The 24,903-nt window shown below is 35.8% G+C and overlaps 1 protein-coding gene across 4 annotated transcripts in view; it reads right to left on the bottom strand.

The window, feature by feature from the left end:
• The window catches only part of LOC132691800 (disintegrin and metalloproteinase domain-containing protein 5-like), a 134,351-nt gene that overhangs the window by 82,518 nt on the left and 26,930 nt on the right, over nucleotides 1–24,903 (bottom strand). For all 4 annotated transcript variants that reach the window (XM_078445527.2, XM_078445528.2, XM_078445529.2 and 1 more), the window contains 3 exons: nucleotides 4,593–4,664; nucleotides 4,237–4,400; nucleotides 3,411–3,492 (listed from right to left, as the gene is read on the bottom strand). In XM_078445527.2, coding sequence (XP_078301653.1) covers nucleotides 3,411–3,492; nucleotides 4,237–4,400; nucleotides 4,593–4,664 — 318 coding nt within the window. The remainder of the gene's footprint in view (nucleotides 1–3,410; nucleotides 3,493–4,236; nucleotides 4,401–4,592; nucleotides 4,665–24,903) is intronic.

Genomic DNA, 24,903 nt, shown 5'->3' with positions numbered 1-24,903 from the left:
AAACCCTCCCATGTATATAGTCAACTAATATTTATCAAGGGAGCTGAGAACACTCAATTGAGAAAAGATAGTCTCCTCAATAAATTATGTTGGGAAAACTGGATATTCACATGCAAATAACAAAACTGGACCTCCATCTCATACTACTTCCTAAAATTACCTGAAAATGAACTAAATACTTAAACGTAAGAAGTGAAATCATAAAACTCCTATAAGAAAGCATAGTGAAAAATCTCCTTGACATTGGTCTACACAATGATTTTATGGATATAACACAAAACCACAAAAGCAAAAATAAGTAGTACTTATTTAACATAAAATGTTCTGCACAGCAAAATACCAATCAATAAAATGAAAAGGCAACCTAGATATTGGGAAAAATACTTTCAAACTATAGATTTGATAAGGGGTTAATATTCAAAATATATTAGGAACACATACAGCTCACTACCAAAACCCAAATAATCTGATTAAGAAATGGTCTAAGAACCTGAATAAACATGTCTCCAAAGAGGATATTCAAATGGCCAACAGGTACGTGAAAAGGTACATGGTCAGCATCACTAATCATCCGGGAATTACAAATCAAAACCACAAGAGATATCACCTCACACCTAATAGAATGACTATTATCTAAAAGAAAATAGATAATAAATGCTGGTGGAAAAAATGGAACCCTTGTACACTGCTGATGTACATGGGTACCACCACTATGGAAAACAGTGTGGAGATTCCTGAAAAAAGTAAAAATAGGGCTATCACATGAATCATAAATTCCACTTCTGGGTATATATCTGGAAAAAATAAAACCCTCTGCCTCAAGGAGACATTTTTACCCCATGTTCACTGCGGCCCTATTCACAATAGTCAAGACATGATAACAACCTAAGTGTCCACTGATAGATGAATGGATAAATAAATTGTGATATATATTCATATATACATAACATTCAGTCATAAAAAAGGAAATCCTGACATTTGTGACAACATGTATGAATCTTGAGAGCATTATGTTAAGTGAAATAAGACAGAGAAAGACAAATATTGTATGATCTCCTCATATGTGGAGTCTAACACAACCAAAATCCTAGAAATAGAGAACAGAGTGGTGGTTTCTAGGGGCAGGAATAAGTGCCAATGGTTAAATAGTACAAACTTCTAGTTTCTGAAGATGCAATGTACAGCATAGTGACTATAATTAACAATACTGTATTGTACATTTGCAAGTTGCCAACAGAGTAGATCTTAAAGGTTCTTACCACACACACACACACAAGGCAATTATGTGAGATGTGATGGATATGTTCACTAACCTAACTGTGGAAAACATTTCACAATATAGACCTATATCAAATCATTATGCTGTACATCTTAAACAATGATATATGCAAAATTATATTTCATTAATGCTGGAAAAAATAATGGATCTCCTATATAAATTCATCAAGGTCATATGTAAAAAATATATATAAATAGACCACATATATATACACTAGCAGTGAAAAATTGGAAGATAAATTTAAACAATACCAGTTGCAACAGCATCAGAACATATAAAATCTCTATGAATAAATTTAGCAGATGTTTGAAATCTCTACAGAGAATTTTTTAAGGACATCAATAATGGAGACATAAACCATGTTAGTGGATGGGAAGATCCAATGTTGATAATATGTCATTTCCTCTAATTCATTCATAAATTATACACCATCCCAGTCAAAATCTAAGCCTGTGTGTATGTGTGCATGTGTGTGTGTGTGTGTGTGTGTGTGTGTGTGTGTGTGTGTAACTAGAAAAGCTGGTTTCAAAATCTATATGAGAATGCAAAGTTATGTACAATGTAGTACTGACAAAGAACAAAGTCAGAGGACTTAAACTATCGTGATTTCAAGACATTTAATAAAGCCACAATATTCAAGGAAGTAATTCTTAATTTCAAAAAAACTTCTGGAATATTATGATTGGTAGCTATCTTTTTGAAATCTAATCTTCAAACTCTTTGTTGTTGGCACAATCAGAAATAATTTATTTTTATATTTATATTTTAATGTTATACTGATATTTTAATAGCATTCTTGCTTAACTCATATATTCACCTTTTTATTTACAAATTCCTATTATAAAAATTCCAATCAAAACTAAAGTCTTAAAGAATGCCTCAGAAAAACATACATACTAACCATTTATACTCAATAATTATCGTCTGCTTTATTTGCTTCACACACACACACAGACACACACACACACACACACACACACACACACACACACACACGATCTAAAAATTAGTCTTCAGCAATGAAACATTGTTTTCAAAGGAGAATTAACAACAACAATGAAGACCTGGACAATTTCTGATGGTCTTTCCTCAAGTTTTCACTGAGAGAAAACCAAAACTAGGCACTAAGAATAAAAACAAATCCTTATGAAATGTATGATTGTTCTCTACCCATAGTAACAACCGCACAACTGTTATTGGATTTATCTAATCAATCAATATGTATTTTATAGGAATAATAAGTGAAGAACTGATTTTAATTTTCAAATGTTTTATTTATTTTTGAGACCGACAGAGAGAGAGAGAGAGAGAGAGAGAGAGAGAATCCGAAGCAGGGTCCATGCTCCAGGCTCTAGTCTCAGGGCTGTCAGCACAGCCCACAGACATGGGACTCGAATTCACAGACCATGATATCATGACCTGAGTCGAAGTCGGACGCTCAACCGACTGAGCCACCCAGGCGCCCTGGAACTGATTTTAAATATCTGTGAATAGCAATTTGCTTCATTTTACTTGCTACTAAAACACAACCAATTGTGCAAACGGATCAGTAAAAAAAATCATAGCGCAGACTTCTGAAGTACTTTTAGTTCCCTTCCTCATTTTTTATATAACTTGTAAAAGGAATATAATTCTGTAGCAGGAGATCATTTTTACTTTGCCAAAAAACAGTAGTTATGAACATTTGATGGCTGTTTCTTCCTCCAACAGTCTGCTCATCCCAAACATAAGAAAGAATTGAATGCAATAAAAGTTACGTTAAAATTTAAAAAGTCATGTAATAAAAGAGCAAATGAATTCACACCAATTATTAATGTTGTAAGAAGCTGATATGTTTAATAATTAACATTAAAATTACATTGGTTATATAATAAATATTGATACAAGCATGCCACTGTTCAAAACAATTAAACTTTTACTTAGTCAAATATGTTTTTTAAAAATAATATGGCATTGTGATCAGTTTAAAGTTGTTGTGTTTTTAAAAGCAATTATATAGTTTAGTATTTATGCTCCAATTTAGCAATATAAAAACTATTAAAGGATGATTAAACTAATATACTTATTCATTTAAAATATTTAGAAAATTTTAAAACATGAAAATACGAGGATTTGGAAAATAATTACATACCAGAGCAACTCCTACAGCATAATTCTTATTACATATTTTCCCAGGAAATGTGGCTCCTATAAAACTAGGATGTTTCTTGAAGCTAAAAAATAATAATTTTCCTCAGAATTGCATTTAAGAATGGTATTATTAATGATAATCATTTTCATAGCAACAATTATTAAACAATTACTATGTCCTAAGCACTACGCTACTCTGAAATAAACTATTTAAATATATGTTTTTCAAATCTTCAATGTTAAGAATATTTCGATATTTTGTAAATTGTAAATTTAATAAACTTCCAGAAGTGTAATAAGGATAAGGCCTAATAGCTTATGCAAAAGGCTACTGCACTAATGTTTATAGTTTTTATTCTGGTTTCCTGTACATTCAGTTTTCTGTGATCTCCTTATTCACTTATCCATTAAAGATGTATAGATTTTTCTGTGCATTAGATTCTAGAGCATGTATAAATTCTATATATTGATGTTATTTAAAAAAACAAATGGAGACAAAAATGTAGAGAGAGCAAGCAGTATAACAAGGAAAGCCAAAGAAATTATATCACTCATCATTAACCTTCTTTAGTTATTTCAGTATTTTCATGTAATTTTACTTTTATCAGGTCATTTTATGTCAGTTGATAAAAGTTTTTAAGTCTTGCCTCACATTAGCTCCTTGAAAACAAGGACTTCTAAATTTACATGTTTTTCCCATCCCATGGTGTCTAACAAATTTATAGGACAGAGTATATATTCATTAAGTGCTTATTTTCATAATTAACATATGAAATCATTTTGGGTTATTCCTTTAATGCTATACAAAAATGGAATACTATACTCACGCAAATAAGTATACAGTCTGATGAGGTTGGGAGACATGTTTGTATTTCCATTCTAAAAATCTAGATAATATAATATTAGGATTCCCTGTAGTAGAAATTTTGTTTTTATTTGACCAGATTTCTATGGAAGATATTACAACAGTCAGTTTTAACTGTGAAAGTATCTAAAAAAATAATAATAATAAATTTTAAATAAATTTTAATTAAATTATATTAAACTTTCATAAGAACGCATATGACATTTAATGCAGTATTTTGATTATAGGAACTTCAACAGTACAACAAAATATTATACACATCAATTCATATTACCTACACTTTTACAAAATATATAAACAAAATACATAAAAACTTACAGTGTTAACAAAGCCAATTATCTGAATAATCTTCTGTGTTACAACCTTTATATCAGAGCCCATGTAATCAAACTGAAAAAGATAAATTATTTTTAAAAACTAATGGATGCCATCAAGAAAATATCACATACCTTTCACCTATACAATGTGCTATATTCGAAAGTAGCCACAGGACTATATTCTAGTTGAAATCTAGGAAATCAATATATATATATAAAATATATAATTAAATAAAATAATTTATAACTTAATGTATATAATAAGTAAATAAAAATATTTAATAACATGACTTTAATGTTTAATGCACTCAACTTGTAGCATTACTTATTACTTATGAAAATTTAATCATAAGTTTTTGATGTGGTATTTTAAAATGTACTTATTCTAAAATAATAACATGTAATCACAAACCAAAACATATAAGCATGAAGAGGGGAAAAATACTTTTTTTGGAGGGGTAGGAGAGCCTTAATGAGAGGTTCACTTTTAAAGTGATTCTGGATAATGTGTTTGGAAATATTCTTTCTCATCACCAATAAGCTCTTTCTATGTCTAACTGCCTAAAAATGCCAAGACAATATTAAACAACAATGGTGATATCACCATTGTGAGCTTTGCTCTGGATTTTTCATTGGAAAACCTCATAAATTTCATCATTAGGTGGTATTCAGTTTATGAGTATTCTAGATCATGTTGAGAAAAAACTATATATCTCCCTATTTACTAAAATTTTTATTAAAAATGGAGTTGAATTTTTATCAGCAGCATTTTGATAATGATTGATAATTACTTTTGTCTTCTGACCTATTGATGCAATGCATTTCATTAATATATTACTTAACACTAAGCCATCATATTCCTTGATCAAAACATTACATTCTATTAATATGCTATTAAAATTAATACTGCTTTAATATGGACATGTTGCTCATGTGTTTTTATGTGTGTACACACTTTATCATAATGGAGCAAATGAATGTTGCTTAGTAATTATTATAGCACTACTTAAAATTAAGTTGTATGTTTTTCATATACCCTAAAATTGTAGTAGTATATGAACTATGTTTTCCCAAACACTTAAAAACTTTCCTTTAAAACTATCTATACCTAACACTGGCAACTGAATCTATTAAAATTCTTTTTTTTTCCATCTTTTTTGTGATACAATTTATATATAACATTATGTAAGTTTAAGGTGTACAACATGATGAATTTGACTTAAATTCGTATCTCCTTTGGAGAATTCATCAAATTTGCATTTGTTTGTTTTACTCTTCTCCAAGGCCATAGTTATATCATCTTGATTGTTTCTAAACCATGTTTTTTTTTCTTTTTGCTTAATAGTACTTTCTACCCATTTATTTTTCTTTTCAATAACCAGCTCTTAGATTTACTTATTTATTTTAATGTTCCTGTGGTTCAACTTATTAACTATTGCCTGCTCGCCTCACATTCCTCTTGCTTTACAGTTTTAGAACTTAAGTCTTGGTACAATTCTCTGTGGTAGGCATTCTCCCTCTTAACCAATATTCAGCTCTCTTCTAGTCCAGGAATGCTTCCTTTCTAAATATAAGCAGGCCAGTTCACTTTGGACAATGGAATGAAGACAAAAGTGATAAATGTCACTTCTGAGAGAAAGTATTTCCCTACTGTGGCTCATGTCTGTCTGGTCTGTTCTTCTATTGACTTAGAAAATGGGAGAAAAAAAAACTATCAATGTAGAAATGCCAAAAAACCTAAACATTCTGGAATGCTGACCCAACACATGGAAGACAGCTGCCCAAAGAGCCACCCAGACCCATGGCTGATGTTGCATGAACAAAAAATAAACTGTGTTTAGCGATTAGGATTTTTTTTATCATAGCGCCACCAAGTTTGCTGTGACTGATACATATGCTCCAAAATTTTTAAATATTGTATGGAATTCATTAATTTCTAAATAGCCTATATAGTTTTGTGTTTCCACCTTGAAAAAGTCACTTATGGTAATATTTAAAATTTTTCATTCTATTATTATATCTCTTTTTATTCCTTATTGTTTTAGTGTATTATGATGGAGTTTTGGCATGTCAGTTTTTAGTTTTACAAAATTACTGTTTTCCCTGTGACCTAGAAATGACTACCATTGAATGTATGTGTCATTCACTCATAAGGTACAAAGGTTAAGTGTTAAGTAAAGCTGGTTGATAAATAATTTGATCTTTGTATGTTAAATTTTTTTTCTATCTGTTAGAGGCTAAGAAAAATGCCTTAATGTGCTCCACTATAGTTTTGACATTTATTACTTTCTTCTGAATATTTCCAGAGGTTTTGTTTTTATAGTTTCTTCATAACTCGTCAACTAAATATTCATCATTAGAAATGCTTTGTTAGGGGTGCCTAGATGGTTCAGTTCGTTAAGCATCTGACTTCAGCTCAGGTCATGATCTCATGGTTTGTGGGTTCAAGCCCCATGATGGGCTCTATGCTGACAACTTGGAGCCTGGAGCCTGCTTTGGATTCTGTGTGTGTGTCTCTCTCTCTGCCCCTCCCCCACTTGTGCTCCGTCTCTCTCTCTCTCTCAAAAGTAAATAAACATTAAAAAAATTAAAAAAAAGAAATGCCTCTTTAATTTGAATTATAGCTTTCAATATAAAATATCCTCATTCTTCTACTTTAAGTATCTTAAATTTTACTTTATCTGTTAGTAATACCACCTTCATTATCTTTTGATTGCCAATCCTGGCATATTTTTGATGGTCTTTTAAAAAATATTCTATACATAAAAAATAATAAATAATAATAATGATGTTTTATACTTACAAAAAACATTTTAAAAATGGGGTGCCTGGGTGGCTCAGTCAGTTGAGTCACCTTGACTCTTGATTTCAACTCAGGTCAGGATCTCACAGTTCATTGAATCGGGCCCTGCATCAAGCTCTGCACTGGCAGCATGGAGCCTGCTTGGGATTCTCTCTCTCTCCTTCTCTCTCTGCCCCTTCCCTGCTCTCTCTCTCTCTCTCAAAAATAAATGAATAAAATTAAAACAATAAAACATTAAAAAAGTTTTATACCTAACACTTCCATTTTGTTTAAGCTGTCTCATAAATGTCACATAATCTGAGATTCTCTGTACTTTGAAAGGGATATTTATCACACTCACAATATTGTAATCAATAAAGCTGACCTATAATTTTCTTTTTCTTATTCATGTCCTCATGGTATTTTCTTTTGACTTTTTCTATATTATCTGAGAATATTTTGGTGCTGATTTCCAAGTTATACATTCAAGATTGTATATTCAGATATGTTTAAATATTGTAAAAAAAGTTTCTCCATTTTTATCAACTGGACTCACCTACATAAGAAGACCTCAACCCCTTGTGAGGTGACAATAAAAACATTTTAAGACTTATTAGGATTCAACTCTTTTTTTTGAAATGCTTAATATAAATTCTCACTAGGGATTTGCTGAATATGATCATGTAAATGATGAAACCCAATACCCTACCAAGTCATTAGAGGAAATAGTGCATTTCTTTTTCTTTTTGACTTAGTGATAAAATCTGTGTAAATAATTTTCTTGAAATGAATGTTTGTTTGTTGTTACTCTACCCCAAAATTTTTAGGACTTTATTGAGGTATAATTTACATACAATAAAATTCAGCCATTCTAAGGAGTCATTAATTTTGATAATACCACTTACTTTTTATGGTGACAAAATTCAACCTACAGAAAATTTAAAATTCAAAGACTACCCATTTATCCTTCACCTAGATTAATCTACTATTAATGTTAGACACACTTCTTTATATATATCTTTATCATATGTGTCTATGGATGTGGGTCTGGGCATTCATTGTCCATTTTGCTAGACTATTTGATATTAAATTGCAAACACTTCAGCATGTAGTTCTTAAGAATAAGGATTTTCACCTGTGTGCAAGAAACTTAACATTAATTCAATAATATTAAATATATTGTATATATTTAATCTATATTTCATGTCTAGTGATATTTAATATATAATGTTGAATACATAATATTCCCAGATAGTGAAGCCAATCTGTAGCCTTGCCCATTGCTGAGTACAGCTTCCATCCAACCCTGCCAACAATAAAACCTAACTAGAGTTCCCAGAAATCTTGGTAGCTCACTCTGCAGCCTCAATTACAGAGACACTTCAACGGAGAGCCTATCAAGTGCCTCTGCATCTACAGAGCCAAGATGATGGTCCTGTCCTCATTGGCCAAGGAGCTGAGGATGCAATTCTGTCTGATTTGATCCACAAAGAAAGAGCATTCTATTTGAGGGCCTGTTCTGCAGCCAAAATCAGACATGAAAACTACTTCATAGACCTTCCCAAAGCCAAGTACAGTCTCCAGCCCATCTGAGCAGGAAACCTAATCAGAGTTCGAGGAATCTGTGTATCCCATCTTGCAACTCCAATTACAACACTCAAACAGAAAGCCCAGCTGGTAGTCCTACCCATTTGTACAGGTAGGATGGTGGTCTGTCAGGCCAGGGATTTAGTACATAGTTCTGCTTAATTTGATTCCCAAGCAAGAGACAGGCCAGAACCGTGTTCTCTATTGAGGATAGTACCAGGCATGGACACTAATTCATATCTCAGCACACTGTGGAATACAACTTTATCCCACCCACCCAGGAACCTACCAGAGCACATAGGATGCTACTTAGTGCATCCTACAGCCCTGCTTACAGTAGCACTTAAACAGAAAACATAGCCTGTGGCCTTCCACATCTGCAGAGCAAAACAAATAGTCCCATCTGGCCAGAAAATTCAGTGTGTAGTGCTGCCTAACTTGGGTCCACAAACATTAGCTGTGGAAGCCATGGGGCTTGTTCTGCTGCCACACCAGGACGAGAATGAATTCATAACCCTGCCTACTGCTGAGTATGGACCTAGTCCTGAAGTCTTAGATTTCAGGAGTAGATAATCCAGGCAACTGCAGAACCTATCCTACAGCCTCACTTGGTCAAGGAACTAAGCCAGTATTCCTATCCAGCAGCACCTACCCTCAACTTCAGAGCTCAATCAGTAGTCTCACCCCAAAACTGACATGATAGCAAACACCACCTGACCAAGGATGATACCAGCTGACACACCCAGAGTTCAATTTAAGCTGAATGGTGAATTACTATCTCTGCTAAACCAAACCTGTAAAATCTAGAAAATAATACCACTTATTTAAATTGGCAGATACTGACATAAGGAATCAAGGATCATGAAAAATCAGGAAAACTTGACACCACCAAAGGAAACTAAGAGAGCTCCAATTACTGACCACAATGAAATAGAGACCTATAAACTGTCAGAGAATTTAGAGTAATCACCTTAAAGAAGCTTAGTAAACCACAAGAACATAGAGACAATTAAAATTAAGAAAACAATGCATGAACAAAATGAAGATAGGCTCCTTGATTATTATATAATGAACTTCTTTGTCTATTTTTACCATTTTTAGTTTAAATTCTATTTTGTGATATAATGTTGATAACCCTGCTTGTGTTTTGGGTTACCATTAACTTCAAATTTCTTTTTCTATCTTTTCAGTAGGTCTATGTGTTTAAAGCTAAAGCAAGTTACTTATATGCAGAATATCCTTGGATTTTTTTTTTTAAATCCATTCAGGCATTCTATGTCTTTTGATTGAAGAATTTAATCTACTTACATTTAAGGTAATTATTGATAGGTAAGGACTTACTACTGTCCTCTTATTAATGGCATTCTGGCTATTTTATAAATACACTGTTCCTTGCTTCTTATTCTCCTGTCTTCTTTTCTAATTTGATAACTTTTGGTATCAGTATGCTTTGACCTCTTTGTCATGTTCTTTTGTGTAACTACTACATGTTTTTCCCCTGCAGTTACCATGAAGTTTACATAAAGTATGTAAAAATTTTAACATCCTATTTTAAACTGATAACAATTTGATTTTCATAAAATCCTTAAACTTTATACTTTTACTTCTCTCCTTTGAAGTTTAGGCTGTTGATGTTACACTTTACACATTTTTAATATTATGTATCCAATAAAAGCATTTTTATTATAGTTATTTCTGATATGTTTGTTTTTCATTTTTAAACTAAACACTGATTACACATCACCATTGGGAAATCTGACTTTGAGTACATATTTATCATTACCAGATATTTTTATATACTACCTTCATATGTTTTTATAATGCTACACTAATTAGTGTTCTTCCAATGATACTCAAAGAACTCTTTACCATTTCTTGTATGTCAGGTCTAGTCATGATACATTCCCTCAGCTTTTGTTTGTTTAAGAAAGTTTTTATCACTGCTTCATTTCTGAAGGACAAGGACAGCTTGTCCAGTCATAATATTCTTGGTTGACAGGTTTTTTTTTAATAGGTTGCCTAGAAAAGACTTGTGTTAGACTTGAAAACACATACGGACTGAAAGTGAAGGGATGAAAAAGATATTCTATGCAGATGGAAGTGAAGAAAAAGCCAGGGTCACAATACTTATATCAGACAAAACAGACATTAAAACAAAGACTAACAAGACACAAAGAAGGGTGTTACATAATGATAAAGGGTTCAATCCAACAGGAGGACATAACAATTGTAAATATCTGTGCACTCAAAATAGGAGCACCTAAATATATAAAGCAGGTATTAACAGACACAAGGGGAGAATTTTACAGTAATACAATAATAACAGGATTCTTGAACACCCCACTTACATCAATGGATAGATCATCCAGGTAGAAAATCAATAAGGGAACAGTGACTTTGAATGACATGTTTGACCATATAACCTACACATAGACATTAACAGATACATACAGAATATTTAATCCAAAACCAGCAAATACATACTTTTCAAGAGCACATGGAAAATTCTCCAGGATAAATCACATGTTAGGAAAAAAACCAAGTATTAATAAATTTAAGAAGACTAAAATTATACATAAAGTGTCATTTATGATCACAATGGCATAAAAGTGGAAATCAATTACAAGAAAAAACTGGATAAACACAAAGGCATAGAGGCTTACTAAATTTCTAGGAAGTACCAAATGTTTCAATGAAGAAAACAAATAGGAAATTTTTTTTAGGTTTGTCTATTCATTTGGAGAGAGAGAGAGAGAGAGAGAGAGAGAGAGAAAGAGCACACAAGTAGGGAAAGGGGATGAGAGAGATGGAGAGAGAGAATCCAAAGCAGGCTCCACACTGTGAGCCTGGAGCCCAACACAGGGCTCAAACTCAGGAACCACAAGATCATGACCTGAAATGAAATCAAGAGTCAGATAGTTAACCAACTGAGGCACTCAGGTGCCCCAACAAAGAGGAAATTTTTAAAAATACCTGGAGACAAATGAAAATGGAAACCTAGTGGTTCAAAATTTTTCATGCACAGTCAAGAGCCATAAAAGAATGAGGTTTACAGTAATTCAGTCATACCTCAAGACACAAGAAAAATTTCAAATAAACAATCTATCCTTACACCTAAAGGAAAAAAGAACAAAGCCCAAAACTAGGTGAAGTAAGGTAATAATAAAGATCAGAACATAAATAAATGAAATAAACATTTAAAGAAAAAGATCAATGAAACAAAGAGCCTAAAAGATAAACAAAATTGATAAACCTTTAGTCAGACTCATTAAGAAAAAAGAGAGAGGACTCAAACAAAAACAGAAATAAGGAGAAATAACTTACACCATAGAAATACATAGGATTATAAGTGACTACTACAAAGTTATGTGCCAACAAATCTGACAACCTAGAAAAACTGGATAAATAACTAGAAGCATACAATCTTCCAAAACTGAATTAGGAAGAAATACAAAATCCGAATAAACCAATTGCTGGTAATGAAATTGATTCAATAATCAAAACTTCCAGCATACAAAAGTCAAAGACCAGATGGCTTCACAGGTGAATTCTATCAAATACTGAAAGATTTAATACCTTTCCTTCTCAAACTATTCTAAAAACTAGAAGAAAAAGGATACTTTTAAATTCATTCTTCAAGGCTGGCATTATCCTACTATCAAAACCAGCAAAAGACATTACAAAAATAAAAAACTACAGGTCAATATCCCTGATGAATTTAGATGCAAAAATCTTCAACAAATATTAGCAAACTGAATTCAAGAATACATTAGAAGGATCACTCACCATAATCAAATGGGATTTATTACAGTGGTAAAAGGGTGGTTGATCTACAAATCAAATCAATCAGCATGACACACTACATTAACAAAATGAAAGATAAAAACCATACAATATTCTAATAGATGAAGGAAAAGCACATGACAAAATTCAACATTAATGATAGAAACTCTCAGAAAAGTGGGATTAGAGGGAACATATCTCAACATAATAAAGACCAAATATGAAAACTCACAGCTATTGTCAGACTCGATGAAAAACTGAAAGATTTTTTCTAACATCAGAAACAAGACAAAGATGTCCATTCTTGCCACTTTTAATAAACAGAGCACTGGAGGTCCTAGCCACAGCAATCAGATAAAAAAAAAGAAATAAAAGGCATCCAAATTGGTAAGGAAGAAGTAAGACTGTCACTATTTGCAGAAGACATGATAATCTCTGGAGAAAACCCTAAAGATCTACCAAATAGACTAACAGCATATTAGTTTGAGGAAAACAGATCATGAGTTCTGTGCAGGGGAGGGATCCCTGATCACAGAGAGAGGTGAGATTTAGAAAGAGAAAGAGAGAGAGAGAAGAAGAGAGAGAGCGAGAGAGGAGTGCATAGGGGGTTGCACAAGGAAAACATTTCTCCAAAGCCACTGAGTGGGAAAACAAGAGGGGCTGATTTTTGTGTTTTTACACCCAGCAGGGCTCAAAGACTAGAGTTTTAGAGGTCCACAGAATGGCCAGTGTGGAGCCCTGAGAGTGCTGCACTGCTCATATGGAGAACAAAGGCAGATAGAAGAGGGACAGATAGTGCAATCTGAGGATCCCCTAGGACACTGTGAGAGACAGTTTCCCCTTGTTGGAGTACATATGGGAGAGGTGGCACTGTCTCTCTGGGGACAAAAGAGTCAGCAGGCAACATTTCCCTCCCTCACCCCTCAGTAGGGATGCAGAGACACCTGCTGAAGGCAGCTAACCTGGACACTGGCTCTTTGATGTGTTTTACTCCAAACTCAACACTCATGAGCTTTGGTGCAACTTCCATTCTGTATCAAACCTGCATCAGTCCCAGCATGGTGAGACCCTCCCCCAGAGAACCAGTACATGTCCCCACAATACTAAGCCCCTAAAGTGTGCAGTTTTAAAACTCAGCCATCCTGCCTTCAATAGAGCCCACGGTGTACTGCACTGCCAGGCAGGCAGGCAGCCTGGACACAGACAGTGTAAAGGCAACAATCTGAAGCATGCCTGGGATACACCAAAAGAGGTTATTCACTCTTCTGGAAGGGCTTCCCAGAAAGCAGCAGGCACGAACTTCCCTCTCTGGAAACAAGGAAGCTGGGTGGAGCCATTTGCCTTCCCCACACCTTAGCATAAACTAACTTCAGTAACCAGCACTCTGCCAAAAGTGGTGGCCTAAACTACTTACACCAAGCCCCAGCCCCCTGCACTCTACAGATGCTGTTTTTCTTGGGCAAATGTGCCTGAAAATCAGAGCAGCAGTCCCGTCTCCCAGAAGGCCAGCACAAACACCACCCAATGCACCATGAGTTATGCAAAGCTTCAGCTCTAATGCAAATAGCATCAAATCTCTTTAAACAAGCAGACCAGAGCACACCTAGTTAAACTTGCCACACAGTAAACAAGGTCCAAATACTCCCACTGCAGGCAAGGAGAAACTCTGCAGAGGACTGACTTGAGGGAAAGAGCAGGCAAAACACAGCAACAGAGTGCACACAGCACATACCAGAGACAATTCTTGAAGTGCCAGGCCCCCAACAGTGTAGAATCCCTTCATAATATAGCCATTACTCTCAGGAGCAGGAAACATAACACACTTTCCTAACACACAAAAGAAGATAGAGACCTAGACAAAATGCCAAGATGGAGGAATTCATCCCAAATGAAAGAAAAGGTCACAGCCAGGGATCTACTCAAAACAAATATAAGTAAAATGCCATATGGAAAATCGAAAGCAACAATCATAAGGATACTAGCTGGGCTTGATAAAAACATAGAAGACACCAGGTAATCCCTTACCACAGAGATAAAAGACCTAAAAAGTAAGCCAAAAAGAGAAGTGCAATAACCAAGATTCAGAACGTCCAGGAAGTAAAGACCATAAGGGTGGAAGAAGCAGATGAATGAATAAGTGATATAAAGACAAAATTATGGAAAATAATGAAGCTGAAATGAAGAGGGAAAGAAAAATATTAGATCACAAATATAGATTTAGGGAATAGAGTAACTACATAAAGCATAATAACATTCCTATTATAAGTGTCTCAGAAGATGAAGACACAGAAAAGGGTACAGAGGGGTATTTTAAGAAATTACAGCTGAAGAGAGTAGAGGGAAGATGGTGGCATAGGAGGACACTGGGCTCACCGCGCGTCTTGCTGATCACTTAGATTCCACCTACACCTGCATAAATAACCCAGAAAACCGCCAGAGGATTAGCAGAATGGAGTCTCCAGAGCCAGGCACAGACGAGAGGCCCACGGAAGAGGGTAGAAAGGGCAGCGAGGCGGTGCGCGCTCCACGGACTGGCGGGAGGGAGCCGGGGCGGAGGGGCGGCTCGCCAGCCAAGCAGAGCCCCCGAGTCTGGCTGGCAAAAGCGGAGGGGCCTGATAGACTGTGTTCCGACAGCAAGCGCGACTTAGCGTCTGGGAGGTCATAAGTTAACAGCTCTGCTCAGAAAGCGGGAAGGCTGGAGGACAAAGGGAGGGAGAGCTGCTGAGCCCCCAGACGACAGAGCTCAGCTTAGCGGGGAACAAAGGCGCTCGCCAGCGCCATCTCCCCCGCCCATCCCCCAGCCAAAATCCCAAAGGGAACCAGTTCCTGCCAGGGAACTTGCTCGCTCCGCGAAAACACCCAACTCTGTGCTTCTGCGGAGCCAAACCTCCGGCAGCAGATCTGACTCCCTCCCGCTGCCACAGGGCCCCTCCTAAAGTGGATCACCTAAGGAGAAGAGAGCTAAGCCTGCCCCTCCTGCCCCCGTGCACCTTACCTACCCACCCCAGCTAATACGCCAGATCCCCAGCACCACAAGCCTGGCAGTGCACAAGTAGCCCAGACGGGCCACGCCACCCCACAGTGAATCCCGCCCCTAGGAGAGGGGAAGAGAAGGCACACACCAGTCTGACTGTGGCCCCAGCGGTGGGCTGGGGGCAGACATCAGGTCTGACTGCGGCCCCGCCCACCAACTCCAGTTATACACCACAGCACAGGGGAAGTGCCCTGCAGGTCCTCACCACTCCAGGGACTATCCAAAATGAACAAACAGAAGACTTCCCCTCAGAAGAATCTCCAGGAAATAACAACAGCTAATGAACTGATCAAAAAGGATTTAAATAATACAACAGAAAGTGAATTTAGAATAATAGTCATAAAATTAATCGTTGGGCTTGAAAACAGTATAGAGGACAGCAGAGAATCTCTTGCTACAGAGATCAAGGGACTAAGGAACAGTCACGAGGAGCTGAAAAGCGCTTTAAACGAAATGCAAAACAAAATGGAAACCACGACGGCTCGGATTGAAGAGGCAGAGGAGAGAATAGGTGAACTAGAAGATAAAGTTATGGAAAAAGAGGAAGCTGAAAGAAAGAGAGATAAAAAAATCCAGGAGTATGAGGGGAAAATTAGAGAACTAAGTGATACACTAAAAAAAAATAATATACGCATAATTGGTATCCCAGAGGAGGAAGAGAGAGGGAAAGGTGCTGAAGGGGTACTTGAACAAATTATAGCTGAGAACTTCCCTGAACTGGGGAAGGAAAAAGGCATTGAAATCCAAGAGGCACAGAGAACTCCCTTCAGACGTAACTTGAATCAATCTTCTGCATGACATATCATAGTGAAACTGGCAAAATACAAGGATAAAGAGAAAATTCTGAAAGCAGCAAGGGATAAACGTGCCCTCACATATAAAGGGAGGCCTATAAGACTCGTGACTGATCTCTCTTTTGAAACTTGGCAGGCCAGAAAGGATTGGCACGATATCTTCAGTGTGCTAAACAGAAAGAATATGCAGCCGAGAATCCTTTATCCAGCAAGTCTGTCATTTAGAATAGAAGGAGAGATAAAGGTCTTCCCAAACAAACAAAAACTGAAGGAATTTGTCACCACTAAACCAGCCCTACAAGAGATCCTAAGGGGGACCCTGTGAGACAAAGTACCAGAGACATCACTACAAGCATAAAACATACAGACATCACAATGACTCTAAACCCGTATCTTTCTATAATAACACTGAATGTAAATGGATTAAATGCGCCAACCAAAAGACACAGGGTATCAGAATGGATAAAAAAACAAGACCCATCTATTTGCTGTCTACAAGAGACTCATTTTAGATCTGAGGACACCTTTAGATTGAGAGTGAGGGGATGGAGAACTATTTAGCATGCTACCGGAAGCCAAAAGAAAGCTGGAGTAGCCATACTTCTATCAGACAAACTAGACTTTAAATTAAAGGCTGTAACAAGAGATGAAGAAGGGCATTATATAATAATCACAGGGTCTATCCATCAGGAAGAGCTAACAATTATAAATGTCTATGCGCCGAATACAGGAGCCCCCAAATATATAAAACACTTACTCACAAACATAAGCAACCTTATTGATAAGAATGTGGTCATTGCAGGGGACTTTAACACTCCACTTACAGAAATGGATAGATCATCTAGACACACGGTCAATAAAGAAACAAGGGCCCTGAATGATACATTGGATCAGATGGACTTGACAGATATATTTAGAACTCTGCATCCCAAAGTAACAGAATATACTTTCTTCTCGAGTACACATGGAACATTCTCCAAGATAGATATTATACTGGGTCACAAAACAGCCCTTCCTAAGATTACAAGAATTGAAATTATACCATGCATACTTTCAGACCACAATGCTATGAAGCTTGAAATCAACCACAGGAAAAAGTCTGGAAAACCTCCAAAAGCATGGAGGTTAAAGAACACCCTACTAAAGAATGAGTGGGTCAACCAGGCAATTAGAGAAGAAATTAAAAAATATATGGAAACAAACGAAAATGAAAACACAACAATCCAAACGCTTTGGGACGCAGCGAAGGCAGTCCTGAGAGGAAAATACATTGTAATCCAGGCCTATCTCAAGAAACAAGAAAAATTCCAAATACAAAATCTAACAGCACACCTAAAGGAAATAGAAGCGGAACAGAAAAGGCAGCCTAAACCCAGCAGAAGAAGAGAAATAATAAAGATCAGAGCAGAAATAAACAATATAGAATCTAAAAAAACTGTAGAGCAGATCAACGAAACCAAGAGTTGGTTTTTTGAAAAAATAAACAAAATTGACAAACCTCTAGCCAGGCTTCTCAAAAAGAAAAGGGAGATGACCCAAATAGATAAAATCATGAATGAAAATGGGACTATTACAACCAATCCCTCAGAGATACAAACAATTATCAGGGAATACTATGAAAAATTATATGCCAACAAATTGGACAACCTGGAAGAAATGGACAAATTCCTAAACACCCACACTCTTCCAAAACTCAATCAGGAGGAAACAGAAAGCTTGAACAGACCCATAACCAGCGAAGAAATTGAATCAGTCATCAAAAATCTCCCAACAAATAAGAGTCCAGGACCAGATGGCTTCCCAGGGGAGTTCTACCAGACATTTAAAGCAGAGATAACACCTATCCTTCTCAAGCTATTCCAAGAAATAGAAAGGGAAGGAAAACTTCCAGACTCATTCTATGAAGCCAGTATTACTTTGATTCCTAAACCAGACAAAAAACCAGTAAAAAAAGAGAACTACAGGCCAATATCCCTGATGAATATGGATGCAAAAATTCTCAATAAGATACCAGCAAATCGAATTCAATGGCATATAAAAAGAATTATTCACCATGATCAAGTGAGATTCATTCCTGGGATGCAGGGCTGGTTCAACATTCGCAAATCAATCAACGTGATACATCACATTAATAAAAAAAAGAGAAGAAACATATGATCCTGTCAATCGATGCAGAAAAGGCCTTTGACAAAATCCAGCACCGTTTCTTAATAAAAACCCTTGAGAAAGTCGGGATAGAAGGAACATACTTAAACACCCTAAAAGCCATTTATGAAAAGCCCACAGCTAACATCATCCTCAATGGAGAAAAACTGAGAGCTTTTTCCCTGAGATCAGGAACACGACAGGGATGTCCACTCTCACCGCTGTTGTTTAACATAGTGATGGAAGTTCTAGTATCAGCAATTAGACAACAAAAGGAAATCAAAGGAATCAAAATTGGTAAAGATGAAGTCAAGCTTTCGCTTTTTGCAGATGACATGATATTATACATGGAAAATCCGATAGACTCCACCAAAAGTCTGCTAGAATTGATACATGAATTCAGCAAAGTTGCAGGATACAAAATCAATGTACAGAAATCAGTTGCATTCTTATACACTAACAATGAAGCAATAGAAAGACAAATAAAGAAACTGATCCCATTCACAATTGCACCAAGAAGCATAAAATGCCTAGGAATAAATCTCACCAAAGATGTAAAAGATCTGTATGCTGAAAACTATAGAAAGCTTATGAAGGAAATTGAAGAAGATTTAAAGAAATGGAAAGACATTCCGTGCTCATGGATTGGAAGAATAAATATTGTCAAAATGTCAATACTACCCAAAGCTATCTACACATTCAGTGCAATCCCAATCAAAATTGCACCAGCATTCTTCTCGAAACTAGAACAAGCAATCCTAAAATTCATATGGAACCGCAAAAGACCCCGAATAGCCAAAGTAATTTTGAAGAAGAAGACCAAAGCAGGAGGCATCACAATCCCAGACTTTAGCCTCTACTACAAAGCTGTCATCATCAAGACAGCATGGTATTGGCACAAAAACAGACACATAGACCAATGGAATAGAATAGAAACCCCAGAACTAGACCCACAAACGTATGGCCAACTCATCTTTGACAAAGAAGGAAAGAACATCCAATGGAAAAAAGACAGTCTCTTTAACATATGGTGCTGGGAGAACCGGACAGCAACATGCAGAAGGTTGAAACTAGACCACTTTCTCACACCACTCACAAAAATAAACTCAAAATGGATAAAGGGCCTGAATGTGAGACAGGAAACCATCAAAACCTTAGAGGAGAAAGCAGGAAAAGACCTCTCTGACCTCAGCCGTAGCAATCTCTTACTCGACACATCCCCAAAGGCAAGGGAATTAAAAGCAAAAGTGAATTACTGGGACCTTATGAAGATAAAAAGCTTCTGCACAGCAAAGGAAACAACCAACAAAACTAAAAGGCAACCAACGGAATGGGAAAAGATATTTGCAAATGACATATCGGACAAAGGGCTAGTATCCAAAATCTATAAAGAGCTCACCAAACTCCACACCCGAAAAACAAATAACCCAGTGAAGAAATGGGCAGAAAACATGAATAGACACTTCTCTAAAGAAGACATCCGGATGGCCAACAGGCACATGAAAAGATGCTCAACATCGCTCCTTATCAGGGAAATACAAATCAAAACCACACTCAGATATCACCTCACGTCAGTCAGAGTGGCCAAAATGAACAAATCAGGAGACTATAGATGCTGGCGAGGATGTGGAGAAACGGGAACCCTCTTGCACTGTTGGTGGGAATGCAAACTGGTGCAGCCGCTCTGGAAAGCAGTGTGGAGGTTCCTCAGAAAATTAAAAATAGATCTACCCTATGACCCAGCAGTAGCACTGCTAGGAATTTACCCAAGGGATACAGGAGTACTGATGCATAGGGGCACTTGTACCCCAATGTTTATAGCAGCACTCTCAACAATAGCCCAATTATGGAAAGAGCCTAAATGTCCATCAACTGATGAATGGATAAAGAAATTGTGGTTTATATATACAATGGAATACTACGTGGCAATGAGAAAGAATGAAATATGGCCTTTTGTAGCAACGTGGATGGAACTGGAGAGTGTGATGCTAAGTGAAATAAGCCATACAGAGAAAGACAGATACCATATGGTTTCACTCTTATGTGGATCCTGAGAAACTTAACAGAAACCCATGGGGGAGGGGAAGGAAAAAAAAAAAAAAAAGAGGTTAGAGTGGGAGAGAGCCAAAGCATAAGAGACTGTTAAAAACTGAGAACAAACTGAGGGTTGATGGGGGGTGGGAGGGAGGGGAGGGCGGGTGATGGGTATTGAGGAGGGCACCTTTTGGGATGAGCACTGGGTGTTGTATGGAAACCAATTTGACATTAAATTTCATATATTAAAAAAATAATAATAAATTTAAAAAAAAGAAGTCATATATGTGTGTGTGTGTGTACACATACACACACATACGTATATATACGTATATATATACGTATACGTATATACGTATATGTATGTTAACTAAATAGAATTTAAATTTAAAACTATTATATATATATATGGATATATATATAAAATCAAGAAGTCTTATCTCTTAATTTGTATCTGATTTTGTTACTTTATGTCCCATACAATTTCTTTGCACTTGAATAATTGAGCAAGGGAAAAACTGGATGCTAAACAATTTTCAAGTGTGTTTTGCAGACTGTCTTTCAGACCCTATATTGTCCATCTGTCTATAATCAAATAAATAATTTCAAAACTTTGAAAGAAATTACAGCTGAAAACACCCCTAATCTGGGAAAGAAAACAGACATTCAAATCCAGGAGAACTCCCATACAAATCAATAAAAGCACGCCAACACTAAGACATCCTAGTTACATTTGCAAAACATAGAGAAAAGGAAAAAAATCCTAAAATCAGAAAGACAAAAGAAGTCACTAACTTATAAGGGAAGACAAATAAGGTTAGTACCTGATCTCCCCAGAGAAATGTGGCAGGCCAGAAGGGAGTAGCATGATATATTCACCATCCTGAATGGGAAAAATATGCAGCCAAGAATACTTATCCAGCAAGGCTGTCATTCAAAATAGGAAAGATGAAGGGTTAACATTGTTAAATGTCTATACCACCCAAAGCAATCTACCCATTTATTGTAATCCCCATCAAAATACCAACAGCATTTTTCACAGAGCTAAAACAAATAATCCTAAAGTTTGTAGGGAACCACAAAGCAATCTTGAAAAAGAAAAGCAAAGCTGGAGGCATCACAATTCCAGACTTCAACTTATATTACTTATATTACAATTTATATTACAAAGATATAGTGATCAATACAGTATGGCACTGACACAAAAACAGACAGAGAGATCAAAGGAACAGAAAAGAAAACCCAGAAATGGACCTACAGCTATATTGTCAATTCATCTTCTACACAACAGAAAAAAAGACAGCCTCTTCAACAAATGGTGTTGGGAAAACTGGACAATGACATGCAGAAGAATGAAACTAGACCATTTTCTTATACCATACAGACAAGTAAATTTCACAATGGATGAAAGACCTAAATGTGAGACAGGAAATCATCAAAATCCTAGAGAACACAGGCAGCAACCTCTTTGACATCAGCCACAGCAACTTCTTACCAGATATGTCTCCAGAAGCAAGGGAAACAAAAGCAAAAATGAACTACTGAGACTTCATTAAGATAAAAAGGTTCTGCACAGTGAAGGAAACCATCAACAAAATTAAAAGGCAACCTAGAGAATGGGAGAAGATATGTGCAAATGACATATATGATAAAGGGTTAGTATCCAAAATCTATAAGAACTTATCAAATTAGACACCCAAGAAACAACCCAGTTAAGAAATGAGTAGAGGACATGAATAGACATTTTCCAAAGAAGACATACAGGTGGCTAACAGACACATGAATGATGCTCAATATTGCTCATCATCATGGAAATACATATCAAAACCACGATGAGATACAATCTCACATCTGTCAGAGTAGCTAAAATTAATAACATAAGAAACAACATATATTGGTGAGGATGTGGAGAAAGGGGAACCCTCTTGCAATGTTGGTGGGAATGCAAACTCATGCAGCCACTCTGGAAAACAGTAATAGAGTCCTCAAAAAGTTAAAAATAGTACTACCCTACAATCCAGCAATTGCACTAGTAGGTATTTAACCAAAGGATACAAAAATACTTATTTGAAGGGACACAAGCATCCTGATCTTTATAGCAGAATTATCAACAATAGCCAAATTATGGAAAGAGCTCAAATGTCCACTGACTGATGAATGGATAAAGAAAATGTGGTACAGATATATAATGGAATATTACTCAGCCATAAAATATCATTATTTATTTATTTTATGCAAATCATTAATTTGCAATGACATGGATGGAGCTAAAATGTATTGTGCTAAGCTAAATAAGTCAGTCAGAGAATGACAAATACCTTATGACTTCACTCACATGGAATTTAACAAACAAAACAAATAAACATAGGAAAAAAGAGAAAGACAAACCATAAAACAGACTCTTAAGTACAGATAACAAACTAGGGTTGCTGGAGGGGAGGTTGGTGTGGGGATGGGTTAAACTGGTGATGTGCATTAAGGAGGGCACTGGTTGTGATGAGCACTGAGTGTTGTATGTAAGTAATGAATCACTGAATTCTACACCTGAAACTAATATTACACTGATAAGTTAACTAACTGCAATTTAAATTAAAACTTGGGGAAAGAATAACAAACTACTTAAGGATAAGAGAAAGACCTGTACTCTGAAAACTATAAGACACTGATGAAGATATTGAAGATGACACAAATAAATAGAAAGATATACCATACCATGCTCTTGGACTAGAAGAATTAATATTGTTGAAATGTCCATACTACCCAAAACAACCTACAGATTCAATGGAATCCCTGTCAAATTACCAATAATATTTTTTACAGTACTAGAACAAATAATATTTGTCTGGAACCACAAAACACTCCAAACAGCCAAAGCAATCTTGAGAAAAAAGAACAAAGATGGATGTATCACAACCCCAGATTTAAAGCTATACTACAAAGCTATAGTAATCAAAACAGTATGGTACTGGAACAAAAACAGACCCATAGATCAATGGAACAGAAAAGAAAACCCAGAAATAAACCCATAATTATACGGTCAATTAATCTACAACACAAAAGGCAAGAATATGCAACAGGGAAAAAGCAGTTTCCTCAGTCAATAATGTCTAAAACTAGACAGCTACATGAAAAAGGAATGAAACTAGACCACTTTGGGGGTGCCTGGATAGCGAAGTTGTTAAGCATACAACTCTTGATCCTAGCTAAGGACATGATTTCACGGTTCGTGAGATTGGGCTGAGATTGGGCTCAGTGCTGACAGCATGGAGCCTGTTTGGGATTCTCTCTCTCCCTTGCTCGCCCCTTCCCTGCTCATGCTCACACTCTCAAAATAAATAAATATTTGTTTTTAAAAAAGAAAGAAACTAGGCCACTTTCTTACACCATATACATAAATAAAAATATACAAAAATAAACTCAAAAATATTAAAGACTTAAATGTAAGGCATGAAATTATAAAACTCCTGGAAAAAAAATATAGGCAGTAATCTCTGGATATCAACCTTAGCAACATATTTCTATATATGTCTCCCAGGAAAGTGAAACAAAAGCAAAAATACAGTTTTTGGATCATATCAAAATACGAAGGTAACAAAGGAAACCATTACCAAAATGAAGAGGCAACCTACTAAAATATAAAAGATATTTCCAAATGATATATCCAATAAGGGGTTAATATCCAAAATATATAAAGAAATCACACACCTCAACATCAAAAAACAAATAATCTGATTTAAAAACAGCAAAGAACCTGAAAAGATGTAAATGGATGCAGCCACTCTGCAAAACAGTATGGATGTTTCTCAAAAAATTATAAACAGAAATACCAATTATAATCTAGTAATTCCACTGCTGATTATTTAGCCAGAAAAAAATGAAATCACTAATTTGAAAACACATATGCACTCTTATGTTCATTGCAGCATTATTTACAATAGCTAAGATATGGAAGCAACCCAAATGTCCATTGAAAGATGAATGGATAAAGAAGATGTGGTATATATAAACAATGGAATATTATTCAGTCATTAAAAAAACAACAACAATGAAATCTTGCTATTCATGACAACATGGATAGACCTACAGGATATAATACTAAGTGAAATAAGTCAGACAGAGAAAGACAAATACTACATGATTTCATTCATATGAG

Source organism: Panthera onca, chromosome B1 (genome assembly GCF_046562875.1).
Source record: "Panthera onca isolate mPanOnc1 chromosome B1, mPanOnc1 haplotype 2, whole genome shotgun sequence".
NCBI classification, from domain to species: domain Eukaryota; kingdom Metazoa; phylum Chordata; class Mammalia; order Carnivora; family Felidae; genus Panthera; species Panthera onca.
The sequence above is the reverse complement of the archived record's forward strand: the minus strand, read 5'-3'. Positions and strand labels throughout refer to the sequence as shown.